The sequence below is a fragment of the Hesperophylax consimilis genome, chromosome 19, assembly GCF_061612785.1.
Source record: "Hesperophylax consimilis isolate HC1 chromosome 19, BYU_Hcon_1.0, whole genome shotgun sequence".
Classification (NCBI taxonomy): Eukaryota; Metazoa; Arthropoda; class Insecta; order Trichoptera; family Limnephilidae; genus Hesperophylax; species Hesperophylax consimilis.
Genome location: NC_142854.1, coordinates 4,725,648 through 4,748,658, shown reverse-complemented (window position 1 = coordinate 4,748,658; position 23,011 = coordinate 4,725,648). Strand labels below are relative to the sequence as shown.

The window sequence follows — 23,011 nt, the reverse complement described above, 5'->3', positions numbered from 1 at the left end:
CACAGCACGGCCTCCATCACACAGCATCCTCAAAGACGAGGAAAAATATTTTCTTCTAGGCCTCCTATGTAATGATCATGTGAGGATTCTATTTGTTCCATTTCGTAAATAATTTCAACTGATGGTTGGGAAGGTAGGAACTGTGGGATTCTATGTGGGAACTATTAAAAATAATTATGATAAATTACTTTACGATAGGCACCAAACATATTATTCTCATATCAAAATCCAACAACTGATCCATATATTTGTTAGGTTTTTTTATGTCAATAGTGGCTATAAACGTCCATTTCGTTTTACAAATTATTAATAACTCTATGATTTTATTATAGCCATAAAAAAAACAAACAAACCAAAAAATAATTCTGGCAACATTTCACCTACTGTCAAATGAATATGATGACAAGCCCCGTTCCGAAATAATAAATAATATTGTAAAACTAGTTTAATTCAGAATTATCGAGTTGCTTTACTGCGAATAATAGTTGTTAAAAATCCCCTGCGATGGAAAATAAACGAGGCAGTTCTGAACTCTTGAGTTCAGAGTTTAGTGTATCCAAGAATGCGAGTACAGACTCATTAGATTCTGATTCGGTAAGTTTCTCATTAGTTTTTAGTTAATTCCAGAACTGTTGTATACAAATGTTCCTACCTCCATGGACCGAGCAGTTAAGATCCTCGGCTACGAATCCATAAGACGTGGGTCTTATCCCGGCATGCAGCAATACATTTTATGTACCTAAGTATTTTAATTCTTGCGTTACACCTCACAAGAGCACCGTTTTCTGTACAGTATAAAAGACAGGGGAATTGTACCGCCACCCGGTTGGGCAGTGTTTGCGAGGCGGATTAAGGTAGGGGATGTAAGAAGGGATTTGATAATGCAAGTCTTAAAGAGGCCCGGATTATTTGAAGGAGGAAAAACAGATGCTGGTAGCTTGTTCCATATACGAGCCGAAATACACAGAAATGAATCAAAGAAACGATCCGTCATCATGAAGCTAACATCAACTGTGAACGGGTGTTCCGCTCGTGTCCGTAGAGTTTTGCATAGTGCACAGGGGTTCAATGTTGCTAGCTGCTCCGAGCAGTCTCCATTAAAATACCTGTAGAACAGACTCAGCGTGCCTTCATTGCTTCTGTGCATTAGAGATGGCATTTGGTCTGTTAATAATGATCGGTGTCCGTTGGGTTTCGCATAATGCACAGGGGTTCAATGTTGCTAGCTCCTCCGAGCAGTCTCCATTAAAATACCTGTAGAACAGACTCAGCGTGCCTTCATTGCTTCTGTGCGTTAGAGATGGCAATTTGTCTGTTAATAACAATTGGAAGTCAGACAGACCGCCTTTATTTGCACAGAATCAACATCTTATAAAGTATTTTGGGGCTCCAAGCCCAGAGGTGGCTACCAAATTCAATTGTTGGACGTGCTTGGGATTTGTATAGGGTTAGCAGCTGGTCACTATTGAAGAATATGGTAGCCTTACACAAGACGCCCAGGTTTTTGGAAGCCGGTCTGAAATACTTACTCCATCATTTCAGTGGATCACTTATATCCCTGTTTGCCGAAATCAGTTATCCTCTTATGAACATATATCAAGAATGTACTTTAAACTTCCCGCAATCAGCTGATAGCTTTAGTAGCTAGCTTGATTACTTCTATCAAATACCAAAATATGTCACTAATGTTTCTGTCATGCAATATTCTACATAAGTTTTTTTATTGTATAATCTGTCATTTTGAATTGTTTTCTAAAAATGTGACATCTCTTTTTATCTAATATATATTTTTTAATCCTGTGACTGAAGACATTTCCAGTAGACCATAGACAACATGCATCAATAATAATATCCAATATTGCCTCATATAAGTACCCACAAGTTAGGGCAATTTCAGTAAATAACATACAAAATTCATGCATTCAAACAAAGTTTTTTTTACCATAATACATCTATTTAAAAATTTAAAAAATATATATAGGTTTGACTGAGGATTGAACCATCCTACCTAGGAAATGGAGTCGACATCTCTACCACCCTCGCCAAATGCCGATTGGGTAGGACTGATATTTATTTTGTATATTCACTGCTGTAATGTCATCCGATTTCAGAAAAATGCTTGTATGTTCGCGCGTGTGTACGTGATTGTCACCAAAAGTTGATAGAATGTATTGCAATCGATAACGAGTCTCTCTGTCGAGTTTCAGCTCGATCGGATGTCGGGAAGTGGGTTAATTTCCGCTTCCAAGATTTGCATTCATTCATTAACGAAAACAAAAGTGAAATTCAAATAGATATATTTAAAAATAAGGGACGAACGGTGAAATTTAGGAGGACTCATTGGCTTTAAACCACAGCAGTTTATATATTTCCGTATTAATATTTGGAGGTATGATTTTTGGAATGAGCGTAGCTGAATCCAAAACCGAACGCCTGGAAATCTCTATCGCTCATGTGGTTAAAAATTTAATTATTGTAATGAGCAGTTTGTTTCTTTAACTCTCTAGTTTTAACCCCAATGGCCAGAGTGGCTACAGTTTGTTATTTTTCTTCAACATTCTGAAATATCCAACGGTTATGTTGTTTACATGTTTGCTTGCAGCCACAGTCGGTGTGCGAGTGCCCCCTTCTGGGGGGGGAGCGGGTGGGGGGAGTGTCCCGCGAGGTGACCTACCTATGCCCCTACAGCGGGCCCGCCCGGGGTGTGCTGACCGTCACCAACTACCAGCTGCACTTCCGGCCCACAGAGCCCAGCGCACACCACTCTGTCCTAGCGGTCCCCCTTGGAGTGGTATGTAGACCTATTATCATATACAGGCTAATTCAGCATCCTCCGTCCATTGCGGGCCCTTTGTTCTGTCGGTATTTCGATGGGAGATGCTCTGAAGAACTTGCGTTAACATCACTGCCACAGGTTATATCAGCATCTTACGTCTATTGCGGGCCCTTTGTTCTGTCGGTATTGGGAGATGTTCCAACGAACTTGCGTTAACACAATCGCTTCCACAAGGTTCTTGTAGAATGATTTGCCGGCTTTTGTGTTTCTATCCTCCTACAAGATGGACCTTTCCCTTAATGCCTTTTTCACGGCTATTATGAGGTTATTGAAAGAGTAGTTACATATGAGGCCCCTAGAAACAAAGACGGAAGTGTCCACTTTGTCAAATTGTTGGCAATCTAAAAAAAACGTTTAATCAGTCCGTTATTCATCAATATGCAAGGAAATTTTAATAATATGATAGTAAACCGGTTTAAGAATACTATTTTAAATCATCTATGTATCTAAATGCCCCAGTTTCTTTAAAAAATGAATTTTTTTGATGGACACTTCCGTTTTTGTTTCAATCATTTTGACCATTTTGGACACTTGCTGTTTTGTTTCACAAACAGTTGGAAACTGCCGGTTTTGATGTAAATGACAATTTCAAAGATGTTGCAGTCAATGTAAGAAAACAATATTTTTAGGAAGATTTTTTTTATTGAAAAAGTTGCAGTTGAGTTCCTCTTGAAGATATTATTGAAAGTTGATAGGTCACTTCTATCTTAGAAATTTTCATAAATTCTGGATAACAGAAAATAGATTTAAAAAAGGTAAAATAGATTTAATTAAAGGTAAAAATAGATTTAAAGAAAAGTTAACTAAATTATAAAATAATACAAAAATTAACTAAATCATTAATAAGTCTGACACGATTTCTGCCGATTCCTCATTACATTCTATGTGAACATAATCATCTTCTTCTTCTTGAGGTACAAGAGAAGTAGTTGGACATAATTTCGAGTAGAAATTCAATTCGGGAATATTTCTCCAGTCACCGTCAAAGTGGATATTTAGCAGTTTTGCAACATCTCGTAATTTTAAAGGATTAACCGAAATTTGGTTAGCCTCAATTAAACTGGGATTTATCATATTTGCAGTTAAATTCCTCTTGCAGATATTATGGAAAGTTGATAGGTCACATCTATAATTTGTTTCTCCTTTTAAAAGAATAGTAGTTTTATTCTTGTTTCTTTTCAAAATGAACCTTTTCGTCTCCGAAAATCGAGATGCCCATGATGATGTAGGCTTCAGAATAAGTTGCGAAGCATTTTTCCATTCGCTTACTTCTACCTCGGTACCCAACTTTATAACTGTAGCAAAATTGGATACAATATTGTAGTATTCTTCCGGTTGGATAATTTGTTCGTGTTTTTTTATTTCTTTTTCTATATTACCAAATACTCTATCGGCTGGCATAAAAGAGTGTCCAGTTACCGGAAAAATCAACTCAATTTTTTTAAGACTAGCTGGAGCCTCAGAAAACCATCGCATACACATGCCAATAATGATGGAATTTTTGTTTTGGCCTGGACACCCGTCAGCCATCAGTCTTACTGTTTTGATCCCATCTAAGGGGAGATTCTTCAATCTATGGTATACTGCAGATGCTATCTCATTGGATCCCTTTACATGAGTATTTTCCAATCAACAGTAACTGAATACATTTTCTTTAGTTAAAGGTTCTTTTGATGAACCAACTACAGTCGTAAAGTTATAAAAATATAACTGCCGACTATAGTAGGCTTGCTGGTCAGGCACTTTTGGTAACACCAGATTTTTTTCGCAGTCGAAGGAAACTGTTACCAAATCACTTCTCCTTTCCTGTAGATATTTGAAAAACTCGTCATATTTTTTTTTTGTATTCGTTTTTTTATCATCAGATCTACTTTTTCACGTTCGTCCGAAGTTTGTTTTATTTTTTCCGACAATTGCAAACAAGTCGAACAAACATCAGTGCGAGGAGTTCCAAACCCCAAATTAATTTTTTTTTTTGAACACACTCCTGAAGTATGATTGACTGATGGTAATTCCTTTATCTTCTTGTGCTTTTTTCTTGCACATTAAATACATCTTCCGAATGCTGAGGTTAGAAGGTAAATATCTTCGAAGGTTTGAAGCATTTCGACAGTAATGTGCTTCAGTGCACTTGAACTTCTTTATAAAATTCATGGTAAATTCTAACCTTTCCACGAAATGATGACTCCGATGATCGCCACCACGATTTTCCGTAGCAATTTTGCCAGTTTTATAAAAACATTCCATTATGTGTTGCACCCTTTGTTTTGAAATATTTATGCTCTGTAGAAATGTTTGTTGACACACTGGAATTATGGAGCCGTCGGACAATCTAAATGAAAATTTTGTTTGAAATTGTTTTGTTTTGTAAGTGCCTTTCCTAGGTCGCTGACGTTTAATGGATACTGGTTTACAAAATTTTAAAATTAGGGCATCTTGATATTTTTTGTCCTTACGTGAGTAAAAAATCTTGTGAAAACGTATCAAATCTGTCATTTTAATGCTACTGCATTGAAAACTTTTTGAAGTTTTGTGGTTGCAAGCGGGAGCAGATGGTAAACACGTTGGAGAATATCTGTGAATAATATTAAAGCGATTAGTTACTATTATTTAGTAGACATCTCCCCTTACTTGATTAATTGAGAAAAAAAATTGTGAACAAATTCAGATAAATCTAAAAATGTCATATTTTGACATTTGCCTACAACATGATGACGGTTTACCTTTTTTTCTTGGCGATGTTTGCTTTCCATTTATGCGGTTGTTTGACACGTTTTCTCACTGATTCCGGTGGCAATATATCGGGGAAAGTTTCCATTTTTGGAATATTTGACGTCCACTAACAATAAATGGTTATTTCCACAAAAAATAACAACTTTTCACTACACGATTCACTGACGCTTCCGCACGAGTTTGTATGAATTCAAGTACGGCCGCCATTATGAATAAAGGCTCCTGATTGGCTATTTGAAAAACTGCCGCTTTTGTTTCGGAAGGAGGTGGACACTGCCGTATTTGTTACAACAACAAAACTTTAAAGCCAAAATACCATGGTTTAATGATAATTATATTAAAAACAGATATATTCTCGAGATAGAATGAACCTTTCTCTATAAAACTGCATATTCAACTCATTTTTGACGTTTGGTGGACACTTCCGTCTTTGTTTCTAGGGGCCTCATATTATCCTGAGCAAATTGTAATGACGACTATGTCTGAAATTTTTAAAAGTATATAAGCTAAAGCATTCAGAAAGGAATTGGCTATCAGTAGAGTAGAAGCACTATATTAAAACTTAAGTATTGCAAGATTTACATGGCGTGATTATAACCTACACTTTGTCCGTTTTCCAGATCTTGCGGATAGAGAAAGTTGGAAGTGCGTCTTCTAGAGGAGAAAACTCCTACGGCATTGAAGTGTTCTGCAAGGTAATTTTACTTAATACTAGCTTTCACATTGAGACAAAAAAATCATAAGATAGTTTGGGAGGCGGTATGGGTACCACTGCCCTGGGAATCAATAATTGGATAACCAACATCTCTGCCGTAGGTCACTCCAAGTGGCAAGCTATGGCCGGTGACTTAGCAGGGGTGATCGGATCAGGAGAGGACCGGTTGAAGAGGAACTTTTGATCTCTTCAGTCGGACTCTCTCGATCCATCACCTTGCTCCACAATGGGAGATTTCATGCGTCCATCACTCCCGTACACACTGACCCCCAAATTCCTATCCACCCTTCATATCTTTTTCCTTCCTAGAACTTCCTCTCCTTTAAAAGACCCTCCACGCAGTATCCCATCAACAAGCAGATTATTTTCCTCAGGGCCCCCTGTGTGGAGATATCTCTGTGTGCCCCAAGTAACATCAATTTTATCTAACTTCTGGTAAAATTTGTTCTTCTGTCCTGTTCAGGGTGGATCAGTGCAAAACGAACTCTAAGCAGAATTCTTGCCTGAAAAGACTGCAATAATTACAATAGCATATTATCCAAGGTTGATATTTTCAGTTGCGAACTTACCGAATACAAGAGGTCCATAAAAGAATATTTCTCTGATGGTTTGTGAATAATGTTATGTATCTATTGTTTATATTTCTATTATATAATCTTTTGTTTTGCATAAATTTTTGATTTCATATTCCTTTCTTACAAATTTAAATTACTTAACCCTTATTATGCTGTCTCAGTAGAGGTAAAGTCACAAGGAGGAAATCCACAATTGGTTTCATTTTGGCTATATAATACTTATTGTGATGTATGGTAAAAAGTTGGGTATTCAAGCGATAGATGGGGAGCAATTGTTATATCTCTGCTTACTATGCAGATTTAGTGTGTTGGGAACTCTTGATAAAGTAAAAGGTTCTTTACAATAATTGCGTGTATTTACGTTACAATAAATAAGTCTGAATTTAGCTACACTGTTCATTACCCGAGGGTTGGTAATTCTCTGTTTCTAGAAGCTTGAAGTCTGACAAGTATACCCCACAGGCAATTGCTACACTCTAGCGACATCTGTCGGACTCTGGAGTAAGCTTTCTGACTAGTGCCATCTATCGCTTGAATACCCAACTTATTACCATACATCACACTTATGTATAAACTGAAATAAACGTAAACTGTTGATTTCCCGAAAATAATAAATAAATAAATAAAATTGAGCAAAAATTTTAACATGACCGGTTAGTGGCAGTGTTCCTATCCTATAGTATTACATCTGTTGTTTTGGTTGCAGGACATGCGCAACCTTCGCTTCGCCCACAAGCAGGAGAACCACTCGAGGCGAGGGGTGTTTGAGTCGCTGCAGCAATTGTCCTTCCCGCTGTCCCATCAGCTGCAGCTATTTGCCTTCAGCTACCGGGAGATCTTCCCAGAAGACGGCTGGGCTGTTTACGAGCCCATCGCCGAGCTCAAGCGCATGGTAAGCAACCAATATCAATTGCTATTTGGTAAATATCCAGATATGCTAGACATCCTTAATTCACACAAATTTTTAAATCGATTTAATAACAATGAGGATCTATTATAAAGTTATGTTGGATTCCTGTGAATCCTTTTGTAACGCTATTGGACCGTTTTTATTTTAGCTCAAGAAAATTTCTGGTTCGTCTAGTCTGAAATCGCGCATGTTCAACTTAAATTTGATAAAAATCTTGCTATTAGCTCGAAGAAGATATTGCACTATTGTTATAATAGTATATTAAAAATTGGTTAGAGATTTTAATTTATTTCAGAAATATTATTATTGGTTTAATATGCATCAAATTAAACCAATTATATCAACATTTCAACATGGTTTTATGCCAGACAGATCTACGTCATCTAACTTATTGCTTTACGAAAATTTTATTTCTAATGCACTGTCCAAGGGTCTTCAAGTCGATACAATTTATACTGACTTTAGCAAAGCCTTTGATACTGTTTCTCATCGCATTTTATTGGAAAAATTAGAACACTTGGGAATAAGCGGTTACTTTCTCGAATGGCTTAGAAGTTACTTATCATACAGAAAATTATCTGTAAAAATTACCTCCACAACTTCTTACACTTTTTTTGCCTCAAGTGGGGTCCCCCAAGGTTCCCACCTAGGACCAATTCTTTTCCTACTATTTATTAATGACATTTCACTAATTTTCGATAATATTCACTTTCTTCTATTCGCCGACGATCTAAAGATGTTTAAATCGATCAGTAATTCTTCTGATTGCTTAACTCTACAAATGAACTTAAATAAACTTTATGAATGGTGCATCGTAAACAAATTACATCTTAATATCAACAAATGCCAAACGATCAGTTTCCATAGATCTAAAACCCCTTTATTATTCGACTACTCAATTAACAATGCCAATCTAAAAAGAGTTTTTGAATTCAATGATCTTGGAGTTATCTTTGACTCCAAATTACGCTTCTTGAATCACATTAATAGCATTACCAGTAAGGGATTACAAATGCTTGGATTTATTATCAGAATCGCTAAAGACTTTAATAACATAAAAACTATAAAATTACTATACACGTCTCTGGTTAGAAGTCAGGTTGAATACAATGCAACCATTTGGTGTCCTCATTTCAACTCTCATTGTTTACAAATTGAAAAAATTCAAAATAAATTTTTACGTTTTATTAATTTCAAAATTGGTATTCCTATTATTGAAATCAATTATGTCAATTTACGCAGTAAACTTAACTTATCGAAATTATCTGAAAGGCGAAAAATATTTGATCTCCTTTTATTATATAAAATTGTTCATTCAAGGTTAGACTGCCCTGACACTATAAACTTGCTATCTTTACATATACCTCCAAAATATACTAGACGGAATATTTTATTCTACAACAATAACTTCGCTACGAATTCTGTGTTAGAAAGAATACATAGGTTGGGCAATGAACTAAGTGATGTCGCTGACATATTTAATTTAAACTTCAATACATTTAAAGCCAAAGTAGTCCACCACTTTTTAAATGTAAATAATGTATGAGAAATCATTGTATTTTATTTCGATTTTCTATTGTTTGTTGTTTACTGTTGTTAAAATGAAATTTGTAATTTTTATGTACTTAAAAGCCCAATAGGGCGTCAATAAATAAATAAATAAATAAATTATATATTCACCGGTGAGATTTCAGTGAAGTACACCATAGATTATGTTAGGCCCCCATAAGCAGAAAAACCGCTCGAGGCGAGTGGTGTCTGATTCCAATCCCGGCTGCCAACGTCGCCTGCATTTCGATCAGTTGAACTAATAACGCAACATTTCTAGGGCGTCAACAATGATACGTGGAAAATCACCCGCATGAACGAGCGCTACGAAGTTTGCGACAGCTACCCCGCCGTGTGGGCGGTGCCGGCTGCGGTGACCGACGACGGCATCCGCGCCTGCGCCTCCTTCAGGGCGCGCGGCCGCCTGCCCGTGCTGTCTTGGCTGCATGCGCGCCACCAGGCGGCCGTGGCCAGAGCGGCGCAACCGCTGGTCGGGGTGGCCGGACGACGAGGCAAGGATGACGAGAGATATATACAGTTAGTCATGGATGCCAACGCGCAGTCGCACAAGCTGTTCATTATGGACGCCAGACCATCTGCCAATGCAAAGGCCAACAAGGCTAAAGGAGGGGGGTGAGCATTTTACCTTACATATTACTTATTTGTAAGAAACTAACAGCTTATACAATACAAAGATAGAATATACATACCAAGTTAATTAAGTCAAAAAAATTCTTATACTAAAGTTACTGAGAGAGTTTTATTGTGTCTTAAAATTAATTAATAGGTAAAAGGGAGAAGAAGAGGAATATAGGATAAGGATAGGAGATGATCCCGAAACATTCCATACTCATGTGTTGCTTCTGTTCGATATTTCTGAAGGTTATTGTTAATACTGCGCACATATGTAAATGCAAATGAATAAAAAATCAGTTTGTCGTGTTGATCATGACCGTATATGTATTTTTATTAATAGGCCCAGGCGAGTCCACGCCATTATTCAGAAACAAATGCTGTATAAATGAGATCCCTGAGGCGTATGTGTGGTAAAACAATTTATAATCGTGAGAGAAATATGAAGATCGGCACAGAATGCAAAGCTGATTGAGTAAGATTAAAAAAGGTACGCACAGATGGTTTGGGCATGTAGGGTGAATGAACAAAAAAAAGAGTGTAAGGAGAATATATGACGCTAACGTGAATGATAGAAGAAGTGGGGGATGCGAAGAAGAGAAGAGTCTGTATAATAGAAGAGTATGTATGAGGCACGGAGTGTGTGCCAAGACTGAGTTGTTTGGCGGTCCGTCCTCTCTGCCTAACCGGGAAAGAAACGGCGTGATGGCTAGTTAGTCCATTGTGTACACTTCATTCAGCCTCAATTAAGGATGCCATAGTCTCACCGGCAGTTGAAGCCTCACGTTTACACACGGATAAAACCATATTGTTAATTGCAGATACGAGTCCGAGGACGCATACCAGAATGCGGAATTGGTGTTCCTGGACATCCACAACATTCACGTGATGCGCGAAAGTCTACGTAAGCTCAAGGAGCTGTGTTTTCCCGCCATCGATCAGAACAGGTACTGTGTTCGCTTTCTCCTTCATTGTTTTTTTTTTAAATACATCTATTTGAATTGCACTTTTGTTTTCGGTAAATTAATCTACTTTCTGATATGTGATCGAGCTGAAACTTGGCAAATGGACTTGTTGTCGATGACAATGCATTCTATCACACCTAACTTTTAAACAGCATATTCAAGATATTAAAGATAAAATCACCCCCTTAATTAGCGTATTCAGCCGGATATCATATCTGTTACCAAATAAAATTAAAAAAAGGTCTATATTATAGCCTCGTACACTCACATTTAAACTACTTAGTTGAAATCTGGGGAAATACATGTGAAACATATATAAACGAACTACAGGTAACACAAAACAAAGTAATCAAAAAGCTATTTCACTTCAAACCTAGAACATCAACAAAAAAATTATATATTGAAACAAAACTATTAAAATTAAAAAAATTATATGTATGTAATACATGTCTCCTTATTTACAAAATAAATAATAAACTCATACATACAAATACAGAACTCATTAAAACGTCCCAAGTACAAACACACTTTACACGGCAACACGATAAAATAATTTAAACACCATACATACTCATTATGGCAAGCAATCCATTGGTTACGAGGGAAGCAACATATATAATTGCCTCCCAGACGAAATTAAAAATGAAAAAGTATAGGTACATTTAAAAAAAAATTGTTCAGTTTTATGCTCAATCAACAAAACAATGAAAGTGAATAATATCGGTGTGTAATATATTTATGTGTAATATATATGTTATTTCTAGTTAAATAAGTGAGAATGTAATTTTCTTTTATCTAGAAAAAAAAATAAAAATAAAAACTTTTGGTGGCAATCACATACACACACACAGACATATCTGATGAAATGTATTATGTATTTTTAAACACATCTAGTATTATAGTAAAAAAACGGTTGATTTTTTTTCGATTATAATATGTAAAAAAAATTTTTTATCAAACATTCTGATAATACTGTTAATTTTTTTTCTATTTTAACAATTTTTCATTAGACATACTAATTTAGGTTTTCTTTGCTGGGTTGTTTGTCCCCATAAAATTATTCCCCGTGAAATCTAGTTCAATAAACTCAAATTTGTTTTAACCTCTCAGACAAAGACATTTTTTTACTATGTGTTCCTTTGAGAACTGTCAAAACGTAATAATTTTTGTGTTATTTTCGAGTTTTGCTAAAAGCTTCATAACTCACGTTTTGGGAAACGTAGACTCATTCTAAAAAATGTTTTGGAAAGATTATGAAGTCCACTATCGCATTATGTTGTAATACGTAAATATTTGCGTTTCTAAATATACATTTTATGAAAACGTCAAAAATATGTAAGAATCGCTTAGCATTATTTCAAAGCCGTGAAAAATGTACTTTTTTTCTGAGTATCATAAAGAAATAACACTTTATATATTGAAGAAATATAATTAAAAACTATTAGTCACCTCAAAATATTAACCGTCCAAACTAAAATATTTTTAATAAATTATTTAGAAACGCAATAAATTATGAACGAACAAGATGACAGATCCAATCGGCTTAGATAATGCACCTCTACTTTCCATAGATATTCTTGAATACAGACGCGTAGCGTTATTCATTATCGATACTCTGTTTTTTAAATCATGGCAATCCGTATACTAGTGATGGAAATAAATCGATTTTTGTAAAATCTCGCGCGTTTATGTGAAAAGACGTTCTAATGTCTTGACCGCTATTATCATATTTACGTCTTTTGACGTTCTAATGTTCTGAGTGGTTAAATTTAAGTATCTATCTGGTATTCTTTTAGTTTTATATAATTTGGCATTTGATGTACACGTTTATCTGTGCAGGTGGCTCAGTGGATTGGAGGCAACATGCTGGCTAAAGCATATCAAGTGCATAATCGCCGGAGCTGTTAGAATTGTGGACAAGGTACTATTAATCAAATACAATGAATTATCTTAAAAAATATTTTAGACGAGAAAAAGAGTAAATGGAGGAAAATTAAGTATTTTAATAATAAAATTTCTAATTCCTTAACAAAAAATGTACCTAATGAAATTCTTCCTGTATTTTATGCAAATAATAAACTTAAAAATTACATAGTAAATAATATAGATAGAGATTCAAAAATGAAAAAATCTGGAATATATAAATTGAAGTGTGATGATTGTGGTTTCTTTTATATAGGAAAAACTTCGAGAAACTTTGAAATTAGGATTAAAGAACACATGAAATCTTTAAACAATAACAGTTTCTCGGAGTTTGCCAACCATTTGTTGGAAACTAGTCATAGCTTTAACTTCAATAGTGGAATAGAATTAATACATTGTAATGTCAATGGCATCCAGTTGGATAAACTAGAAATTTTAGAGATTAAAAAGAGTGTGAATGCAAAATTGAATATTATTAACAATCAAAAATTATTTTTAAATTACCCAATATTAAACCTGTTCCCTTTGTAAATTGTTCCATATTGCCTCTCTTTCCCCTATCCGTTTTATATTTTCATTGTTGTCATTGTCTATGTCTATTATTTTTTAATGACACCATTGTCTATGTCTATTATTTATAATTAGTATTATTAAAAACCCTGAAGAAGTGAGCGTTGCTCATGAAACATGTTGGTAATAAACAATAAAAGTGGTAAAAACGAAGTATTTTATTAATTTCAAGGAAAATATATGCATGATATTTTTATTGTATACCGACCAGTAGCTAAATTGACAAATTAATGTGTCGGATTCCCACTGCAGTTTCACGGGTTCAATCGTTTGTTATTTCTGTCCTCCGTCTTTGCACAATTTTCCTAGCAGTGAGAATTAAAATATTGTAAGATTTCGCCGTTGCTTGCATTAACTCACGGTTCAGAGGAACGGAAATTGTTCCTACTCTCTGCATAATGAAGACCTGTGATCCCCGATACATATTTGTATGCCCCACACTACAACATTTAGTATTACTAGACAATACAGTGTACTCATCGGCAGCTTTGGTTCTCTTGCTTTAAGTGGGGCCCACTCTCTGATGATGATATGATGATTTGAGAAAACAAGGCACGTTAAATCACTAATAACATCTCTCGTCGATCGACACTTGAGATGATTATGTTTCTCCACGACGGTTACGTCGAAGTCTATCGATAGTTGGTGATATAGGGCAATCAATAGGTAAATTGAACGTTTCACAGTCATCACATTGGGCTATCACGTCGTGATAGATCAGGAAGTACTTGAATACTTGTCGCAGGCGGCGATCTAACACGCATTATTTAAATTAATGTTTAATGCTGGCTCTTCGATTAGTGGGACCAAAAATTGAAGGGAATTAAAAATATAGATGCATAGACTAAATTACACTAGACACGGCATATTCATTTGAAAATAACCCCAACACAATTTTGGTTTGGTTCACATGCACATTTGTGAAAAGGCCCACGCATTATGACGCAATGCGAAATGGGCACTGTGCATTGCATTTTACCTTTTGTTGGTCTATTTTGCTTCTCAGCTATGCTGGGCAAGTTCATTTTTTCAATCACAAAAATAACCGAGTTCCAAATATTTAAATTTGAATTATGTCCATATTACAACACCTCTGACAACAAATTCTCCGTGGTTTCGCTTACGAGTTTGAACGCTTGTACAAGGAGTTTAAACAGAGTTGGGTTGTTAAGTTCATCTCCATATTTGTGACGTACGCTACATGGCGTTATTTTTAAAATGAATTTAACTACACAGGGCTAATCTAGTATAATACATCAATGTATAGATGTCATTTTGTTGTCGATGATTATATTTTTAAACTAAAAATTATCTATCACACTTACACACATCGCAACGGATCACAAGATACGAGCTCCATCTCATCTGTACGGAGCTGCTGGAACGAGAAGGAGTGTGTATCATGTGAAGCGGTAGGTTGAACCCAGTGGTAACGTGTGATGATTTTTTTTTTTAAATTGAAAAAAATGTCAGTTTAACAATATCTACATTTTTTACTTCTCAAAAGACAAAACTGAAAGTTATAAATTTGGGACTTACAAAGGTACAATGAAAGTGGATAATGAACAGAACTTACGAGTACTATGATTGAGGTGAATTCATGACACTGTATTTGCAGGTGGAGAACCACAAGACGTCGGTTCTAGTGCACTGCTCTGATGGATGGGACCGCACCGCGCAGCTGACGGCGCTGGCCATGCTGCTGTTGGACCCGCACTACCGCACCATCCGCGGCTTCGAGCTGCTCATCGAGAAGGAATGGGTCTCATTCGGACACAAATTCCAGCAGGTATATTAACATGATATATACTACACTAAATTCCAGAAACAAAAATATGTAAATCAATTTTATTTTTAATTTATTGAATATCGTGATCATCAGCGTACTGGTCACGGAGACGATCGGCACAGCGACGCGGACCGCTCGCCCGTGTTCCTGCAGTGGGTGGACTGCGTATGGCAGGTAGCGCGGCAGTTCCCCACCGCCTTCCAGTTCAACGAGCGCTTCTTGCTCACCATCCTCGATCATCTCTACTCCTGCCGCTTCGGCACCTTCCTTTGCAACTCGGAGAAGGAACGGGTCAAGGCTGGTGAGTTGTACTATTTACTATAGACTATGGTTGTTTTAGACACAGTAGGTACAAAAACAACAACAAATTAATATGGTATCAGAAATTTTTATTTTATTATTTTCATTAACTTCACACAGGAGGTCCTCAAGAAAATAATTTCCCTGAGGGCCCATGTCATCTTTGGGGATGCTGTGTGAGGGGTCTTTTTGAGGAGAGGAACTAGTGAATATTGGTTTTGAAGAGACCCATGTTGTAGAAGGGAGGAAACACAGAGGCCAGCAAATCGTTCCACAGCCGAGCTGTTGAATTCAAGAACGAGTCGTAGAAGTGACCCGTTTGGCGTGTTTCTTGATTATGCACTGGTGCCAAAGGGATCAAAGACGCTGGTTCTTCGGAGCATCTTCCATTGTAATACCGGTAGAACAAGGACAGCATACCCACCTGACACCTGTGCTCTAAAGATTGCAATCCGTCAGGGGTTTTTTTCTGGTATTTTGGGGCTCCAAACCAGTAGTAGTTGCCAAATTCAACAGCGGGGCGCACTTGCGATTTGTACAGGGTCAGCAGTAATTACAAAGTACAAAGAAAATAGATTCAGTCTTACAGTCTTACAGTCTTTTTCACATAACCATTTTTTCATGCATGCATCTCTTTCTGAAAATTTGTTCACAATTAATATTATTTGTATGTATGTTGTTAATTTTAGGGAAATTGTATTCTAAGGTTCTTTGATCTATTTATTTATATTGTTGTATTTAGATTGAGACGTGTGCTGACTCACAACTTTAAGCCACAATATATGCATATAATTAATTATTACAGAATTGACAATGATTTAGATACTTCATACGGAATATTCAATTCAGTTGGGTAATTTAAAAAAAAAAAAAAAAAATTGATATTTGAGAGGACGGAGAGCCATTACTCACTAACACGGTATGTTTTGTTTGTATTCCAGAGCTGAAGACCAAGACAGTATCCCTGTGGTCCTTTACCAACAGCCGCCCGGAGCTGTACAGCAATCCGCTGTATGCCGGGGGCGAGGGCACACAGCCGGTGCTGATCCCCATGGCATCTCTTCGCCTCATCCAGCCTTGGAGGGCGCTCTACTGTCGCTGGAACCCGGCCATGAGGCAGCAGGTGCGTACAATAGAGCAGCGCTTTCCGAAGCGCATTCTGGAAACCTTAGGGTAGCAAGGGTTCTGCTTATATCTGGTACGTCTTCAATACTTCAAGATTACTTTTGTAATACACTTAATATTAGGCAATAGGGTGGCTAGAAACCTGGAAAACCGGGAATTGTCGGGGAATCTAGAAATATTTTTGGAATATAAGAGAATTTTATTTATTTTTTGAAATCTGAAATTTTAAGAGAAAAAAAATTCTCCAAAATTTCGAGTTCCGCTGACGTACCTTCAAATTCAGGTAGTATTATATATATGTAGGTTTATTCGAAGTAAATTCGTAATAAGACGACTTATTCTCTTAAATCGATAAAATTTTCTCAGCTGATTACCGTCGTGGCCGAGCCTTCAAATTCAGATATTCTAAGTAAATTCATAAAAAAAATGTGTAAATCGAAATTTCGCGGCCGATTGCCTTTGCGACAAGACCTTCAATTACAGATATTTAAAATTTATATTTTAAATGAGTTTTTACAACTGGATTGTTCTGACATAAGTGAGAACATGTGAAAAAGCCACTATAATTAAATAAAGTATTTTTTGTGATATTCTTTTGTAAATTTTCAGGATCCCATTTTGCAGAGGACCCGAGAACTTCTCTCCCAGAGGTCTCAACTGGCCGCCCGAGCTGACGAGGCTCAACAAGAGTTCCTGGCGCGTCAGAGAAACCCAATTCCCGTTCATTCCTAGGCCCTATATCTAAATTTTATCACCAAACATACTATCATTCATTATTTCCATCAATTAAATTCATTATACACTTTCAGATTTTAAGAAAACTTTTCCCTTCAAACAAATAATACTCATTTTATTGCATTTTCACCTTATTTTCTTTAGTATCATATGGGCGCTCTTGAAATTTCCACGGCGACGGCAACGGCGCACGGCGTTTCTTTTCTTTAATTCATATGAGAGATATGTATGATAATGATTACATTTTTCCCATGGAGGAAACAGACATACGTACATCGTTTGTCCCACTATTATTTAGTGTTTAAGAGAGGGAACGTGTGTTTTATGTTTTTTTTTGTGCCGTTGCCGTGCTGTAGCCATAGGATTTTTAAAAGCGGCGAATAGATAATTCCTAGAAGCATAGAATTAAGAAGAACACAAGAAATAATGCGACGTGGGCGTGTTTCGTGATACAAAAGTCTGACAAACCAGCCTTAAATTTGATGAAATATGAAATTCAATTGGGATGGCGATTTCAAGTCCAACACATCTACAAAAAGTGATATAAAGTCATGAAAAGTTATGAAACAAAAACTAGGTTACATAGGTAAATATTTAATCTAGTTTTGGTTTCATCACTTTTAATGACTCTATATCACTTTTTAAAGGTGTGTTTAATTGTCATTTTGATGAAATATCATGGAACCGCGATATACATACCATGTCATGCAAGTGTAAGAGAGACAAAGTGCATACTTAATGGGCTACATATAACCAAAAGGTACTAAGTCAATGGCAACATTGCTTTCCATTTGAATCTACATGGAAGGCATTTCTATTGTGTATTATTTGTACAGTGCCTAGAAGTGTGAAACGGATGTGGCCATAGTTTACTTACGACCTTTTGAGTGCCAGCCCTTAGATAGGTCAATTAAATTGAATATTTGATCAATTTCTCCTGAAGTAGGATAAAATTGACCTTACTTCTGTCATAAAGACCCACCCACAACTATTTTTTTTTTAATTATCAAAATTATTTCTTGAACAGATAACCAGTTTCATTGGGTGAAAGGTGTTAACTGTTGATATCTCATTTCAAATTGATTCAGAATCACATTACTAGGAATTTTCTATTCGGTGTTGTTGAATGAGCTCATGTTTTGTTTCATATTTCAATGATGAATGTCACATTTATTTTAATTTATATTTAAGTATCACTTTACTGTACCTATTTACGAAAATATTACATTCTCAACTATTATATTTTAATTTGCATAGGCTTGTGTGAGGCATTTTTTTTTTACTTCCGGAGCCAGGGGGACTATAGCTTCCCCGATTGGGGTCAGCAAGACACAAGGTGGTTTCCCAGTAGGACATCACTGTCTAATGTGCACCAATACACACAATTTTTGTTACCTGCACATCAATTCCCAAATACAAGCTTAGTATTATTAATAAATTTTTTAGTTACTAAATAATTTGTTATTATCAGAATTAACTTATTGAAATTCAATAATTAATAATAATATTAACCCTTCCCTTACGGTGTCCTGGTGAGAAACATGAACTAAACGATGTTAGAAAGAGAAAACACCACGCTTTATATTCAAATCCAGAAGTTAAGGCGATGCACTACGTCATGTAATATTTTAAATTGAGCCGCTATCAATAACAACCCTTACGTAGATGGCGATAAGGTTTAAATTCCCGCTTAACACCATCCGCCTGTTTTGATTTATGCAAGAAAAAAACATGTCCAAAAAGTGCCTTTTATTTTATTTTGTGGATGTTCAGGCATTAATATTTAAATTTTTTTCGATCATTTTATAAATAACTTAATTTGCCACATTATACAATAAAATCATAACCGAAAATAGGTTCGTAAGTAGGAGATTTTGAACTTTAAAGCAGTTTTCATAGGCCTTTACATTATTTTTTTCTGGGCTTATAAAAAGACTTATCTAAAAAATACTCGATCGTTTCAAAGGCCAAGATGTATTCTACTCGCAGTATTTAAGTAAAGCATCTGAAACATTTCTAGGCGACCAAATTTTCTAACCAAAAACACATGATTTTGAATTACTACGTATGGCATCGCCTTAACCAAAAAAGAATTAAAATGTACACCTCTATGAAATCAAAAGTTAATTTTTTAATACTTATTTTTGTATGAAACCACAAAAAAGTCAGCTGACTATAGACATATGAATATTAGTAGACCTGCCCTAAGTGATAAAAGCGTATTATTGCCCACTCCCCATACCGGTTCCATTGGAGCCGGCTGGGCTCGCGTATGGCCTCCCGTGAATCTAGAAAATGTGACGTCATCATTTTTGTGCGAACTAGCGTCGAGCTATGGTCGAGAGTCATCGGTTCATTTTACGAAATAACACGACAAAATGGTGGCTTGTGCTATGAAAACTTGTAAAAATAGATGTGAAAAAGAGCAAAAACCCAATTGTCGTATTACATTCCATATGTAAGCATCATTTTACTTTATTTTAAGCTTATTCACATCGAGATACATCTGGATGCGTACACAAAGCCGTTTGCATAAGAATCAAAGATGTGCCTTCGCCTTTTCGCTTTGATAAAATACATAATCATTTGGAATGTCTATTTTATCATCTGTTATATCTTGCTGGAACTCCGTCGTATTAATAAAGGATAATAAACCAATAATTTTTTAATTTATTCCACTTTAATGGCGTTATTACTAAACGAGTTTTGAATTTTACACAACTCATAAACAACACTTAATATAGGATAAATGGTTGGTTATCAATAGTGAAAAATTGGTATATTTAGAAGTAAAATGTGGATACAGTGAGCATGTTTGGAATGAAAAATGTATGTGTCATTTTGCTGTCCGATGATATTTTTTATCTATTAAAATTAAAAATATTATATTTTTCTATCGCACGTCGCCACCGATCATATATATTTGGATCATATTATCACACGTCGCAACGGACCACGTGTTAGGTACGCGCGTTGTTTCGTATGTACGGTACTGCTGGAACGAGAAGGAGTGCATATCACGTAATGCGCTAGGTTATACCGAGTGGCGATGTGTGATAGAAAAACATGTTTTTGTTTTTAATTGAAAAAGTGTCATCGGACGGCAAAATGATGTCCAAATTTTTACTCCAAATACTCTCAGGAATCCCTTGGAAAAGCTGTGTGTATATAATTTCATTTGTTTTTTTAGTTGTTTTCCTTTTCTATTATCTTCTTAAAAGTGAAATGTTATATATTTTCTTAAAGATTTCATTATTTTATTATTAATAGGAACAGAGCGGTTGTGACAACCCTCCAACATTGCTCGAATGTAGCGATTCTCAAGTGTGCTCATCGTTGTTTACTGGGAAGTAAATTATGAAACATTTATAAAAGTGTCTTAACTAAATACGGAAACAAAATATTCGACTCTGAAAATAGAAGAAATTTACTTTGCCGAATTCGGACTTTTGGCAAATTTGTTCATAACGTGGCGAGTAATTTGCGCTCCCATGTAAAAATGTCTATTCATTCAAAAGCAGATTTTACTTTTAAGAACTAAATGGTGATATTATAATGCGAGATGCCTATTTACTGTCAGATTGATTTATCGACGAATCACAGTCAGCTTTCCCCTCTGCGTCCCCCAACTGTTGGTTTGACCCCTCGCCTTTAAGTTCTCGTCTATTAATATTCATATGTCTATGCAGGTGACCATGTTTATAATACTAAATAAGTAAAAATTATTTGTCAGTAGTTTTAGTTCAGTAAAAACGTAAGCCATTTTTATAAATTTTAATACAAATAATATTGTCAACATAATTTTTTAATACATAGGTCGTTGGGTGTGAAAAAAAAAAAAAAAAACAATAATTGGGAATTATCTCAAATATGATTTAAGATTTTCACGGCCAAAAGTATTTTTGTTATTTTTTTTTGGGGTGTTATGCCGTGTTGCGCTAACTCCTTCTTTAGCCAACGTTTCGGACAACGTTACAGTGTCCATCATCAGGGCAGATGTGTAGAAACACGGCATAACACCCCAAAAACAAATAAAAAAAATTATCTCGATGTAAGTATTTAGAAACAAGCAAAGGGGTGGCATAGCGCGGCGGTTAGCTGACCGGCGCACAATGGCGGCTGGTGGGAATTTCCTATCCCGTTAGCGACGGATATGATGCTATCCATCGGGCACTATGTAAAATTGTCATAAGATCTGCGAAAGTCATGCGAAATTTGAGCTTTGCAAATTTGTTCGCTTTTTACATCTTCTTTTGTATTGCAACTCATAATCATTTTGTTTTAAAAACGAATAAATATGTTTATGAAGGTACCTAGTTACGTGTATCTACATGGGGTAAATTTATGATAGTGATGCACAACCTTTTCAACAGAGGGCCGCGTTTGCCTATTTTTCAAAAAATTGGATTTTTATGCTTTCTGTTGAGGGGAAGGGGATTGACAGTAACTCTGCAAACCGGTACTTCAAATTTAGTTCCATTTAAGACATGCAGCGTAAATTAACCAAAATTCTATAAAAAAACGTTCCCAGCCAAGGTTTTCAAGAATTACCCCAAACATTTTGATTTTTCTCTACAACCGTAACAATAGGCCGTCTAAAATTGACATGCGGGCCGCAAGAATTGGGCCGCGGGTTGTGCACTGGTTTTTGACAAGTAAAATTTTACAAGCGGTACTTACGCACGAGCTAGTGATAGTAAGCCCGTCGTCCCACTGGCCCGGTAATGGTAAGGAATCGACAAAAACTGGAGACCCTGCGCAAAAGAAAAGTAAAGTTCGCTAAGTGAAACCTTAGCGAACTTTACTTTTCTGCGCACGGTTTCTGGTTTTTGTCGATTTCTTACCTTCACCGAGCCAGTGATTGTAACTCTATGATAATAAGAGTGTATTTTTTAAATAAGTAATACCTACTCGTATTTTTAAAATATACTGTATATTTTCGAATATATTGACAGCAGAGGCAGGTAGATAGGTACGTACGACTTTTAAAAAACCTATTTTGGATATAACTAGTAATGCCTATAAGGAGCAAATTTCGTCGGTCCCCTCTCGCTCGTTATAACCAAGTTTAACTGTATTTCAAATATTATATGTTTATTTCTAATGATAAAATTTAAAAGCATTCTTCATCACCTTTCAAAAACAGTTTTTAGTTTTCGAATACGTTTAGAAATATTCCATTTGTTTGGATTTTACTGCGAAGCGGAAATACTCAGACCCTCCGATAAAATATGCTAGAAGCCTGAGAGGTTAAACTGAACGATAATCGTTAACAAAATGGATAACACATCCATATGAAAAGATGACTTATATAGTAAATAAAAAAATAACAGTCGCAACTGGGAATTCAACTCAGAACTTCTCCATTTTCGTGTTTTCATTGAAAGTTGTTAATATTATTTCCAATCATTAAATAATATGTTTTATATTTCAAATCTAAATGCATAGATATAATTCTGTTGTTCCAAAATAAAAGTTTTATTTCCAAAGATGTATTCTTTGTTTTATTCACTGATGCTAACTTGTACTCTCATTCCTATCAGAAAAGGTCGTCATTTTTTGATTTGTTATCTCTAAAACTATTGATAAGTTCATTATTGTTATTGTTATTTTTTTACAAAAACTCCCACAGATCCTGAGGGAAATAATTTCCT

General features: G+C 35.7%; 1 protein-coding gene across 1 annotated transcript; it reads left to right on the top strand.

The window, feature by feature from the left end:
- The first annotated feature begins 395 nt into the window (after nucleotides 1–395).
- On the top strand, nucleotides 396–22,850 carry mtm (phosphatidylinositol-3-phosphate phosphatase). The gene is made up of 11 exons (XM_089643603.1): nucleotides 396–594; nucleotides 2,603–2,791; nucleotides 6,190–6,264; nucleotides 7,566–7,751; nucleotides 9,598–9,950; nucleotides 10,772–10,897; nucleotides 12,755–12,836; nucleotides 15,027–15,197; nucleotides 15,291–15,498; nucleotides 16,439–16,620; nucleotides 17,232–22,850. Exons 1-11 carry the CDS (start codon nucleotides 505–507, stop codon nucleotides 17,352–17,354), a joined length of 1,785 nt encoding a protein of 594 aa, XP_089499729.1. The 5' UTR covers nucleotides 396–504; the 3' UTR covers nucleotides 17,355–22,850.
- Nucleotides 22,851–23,011: the final 161 nt, after the last annotated feature.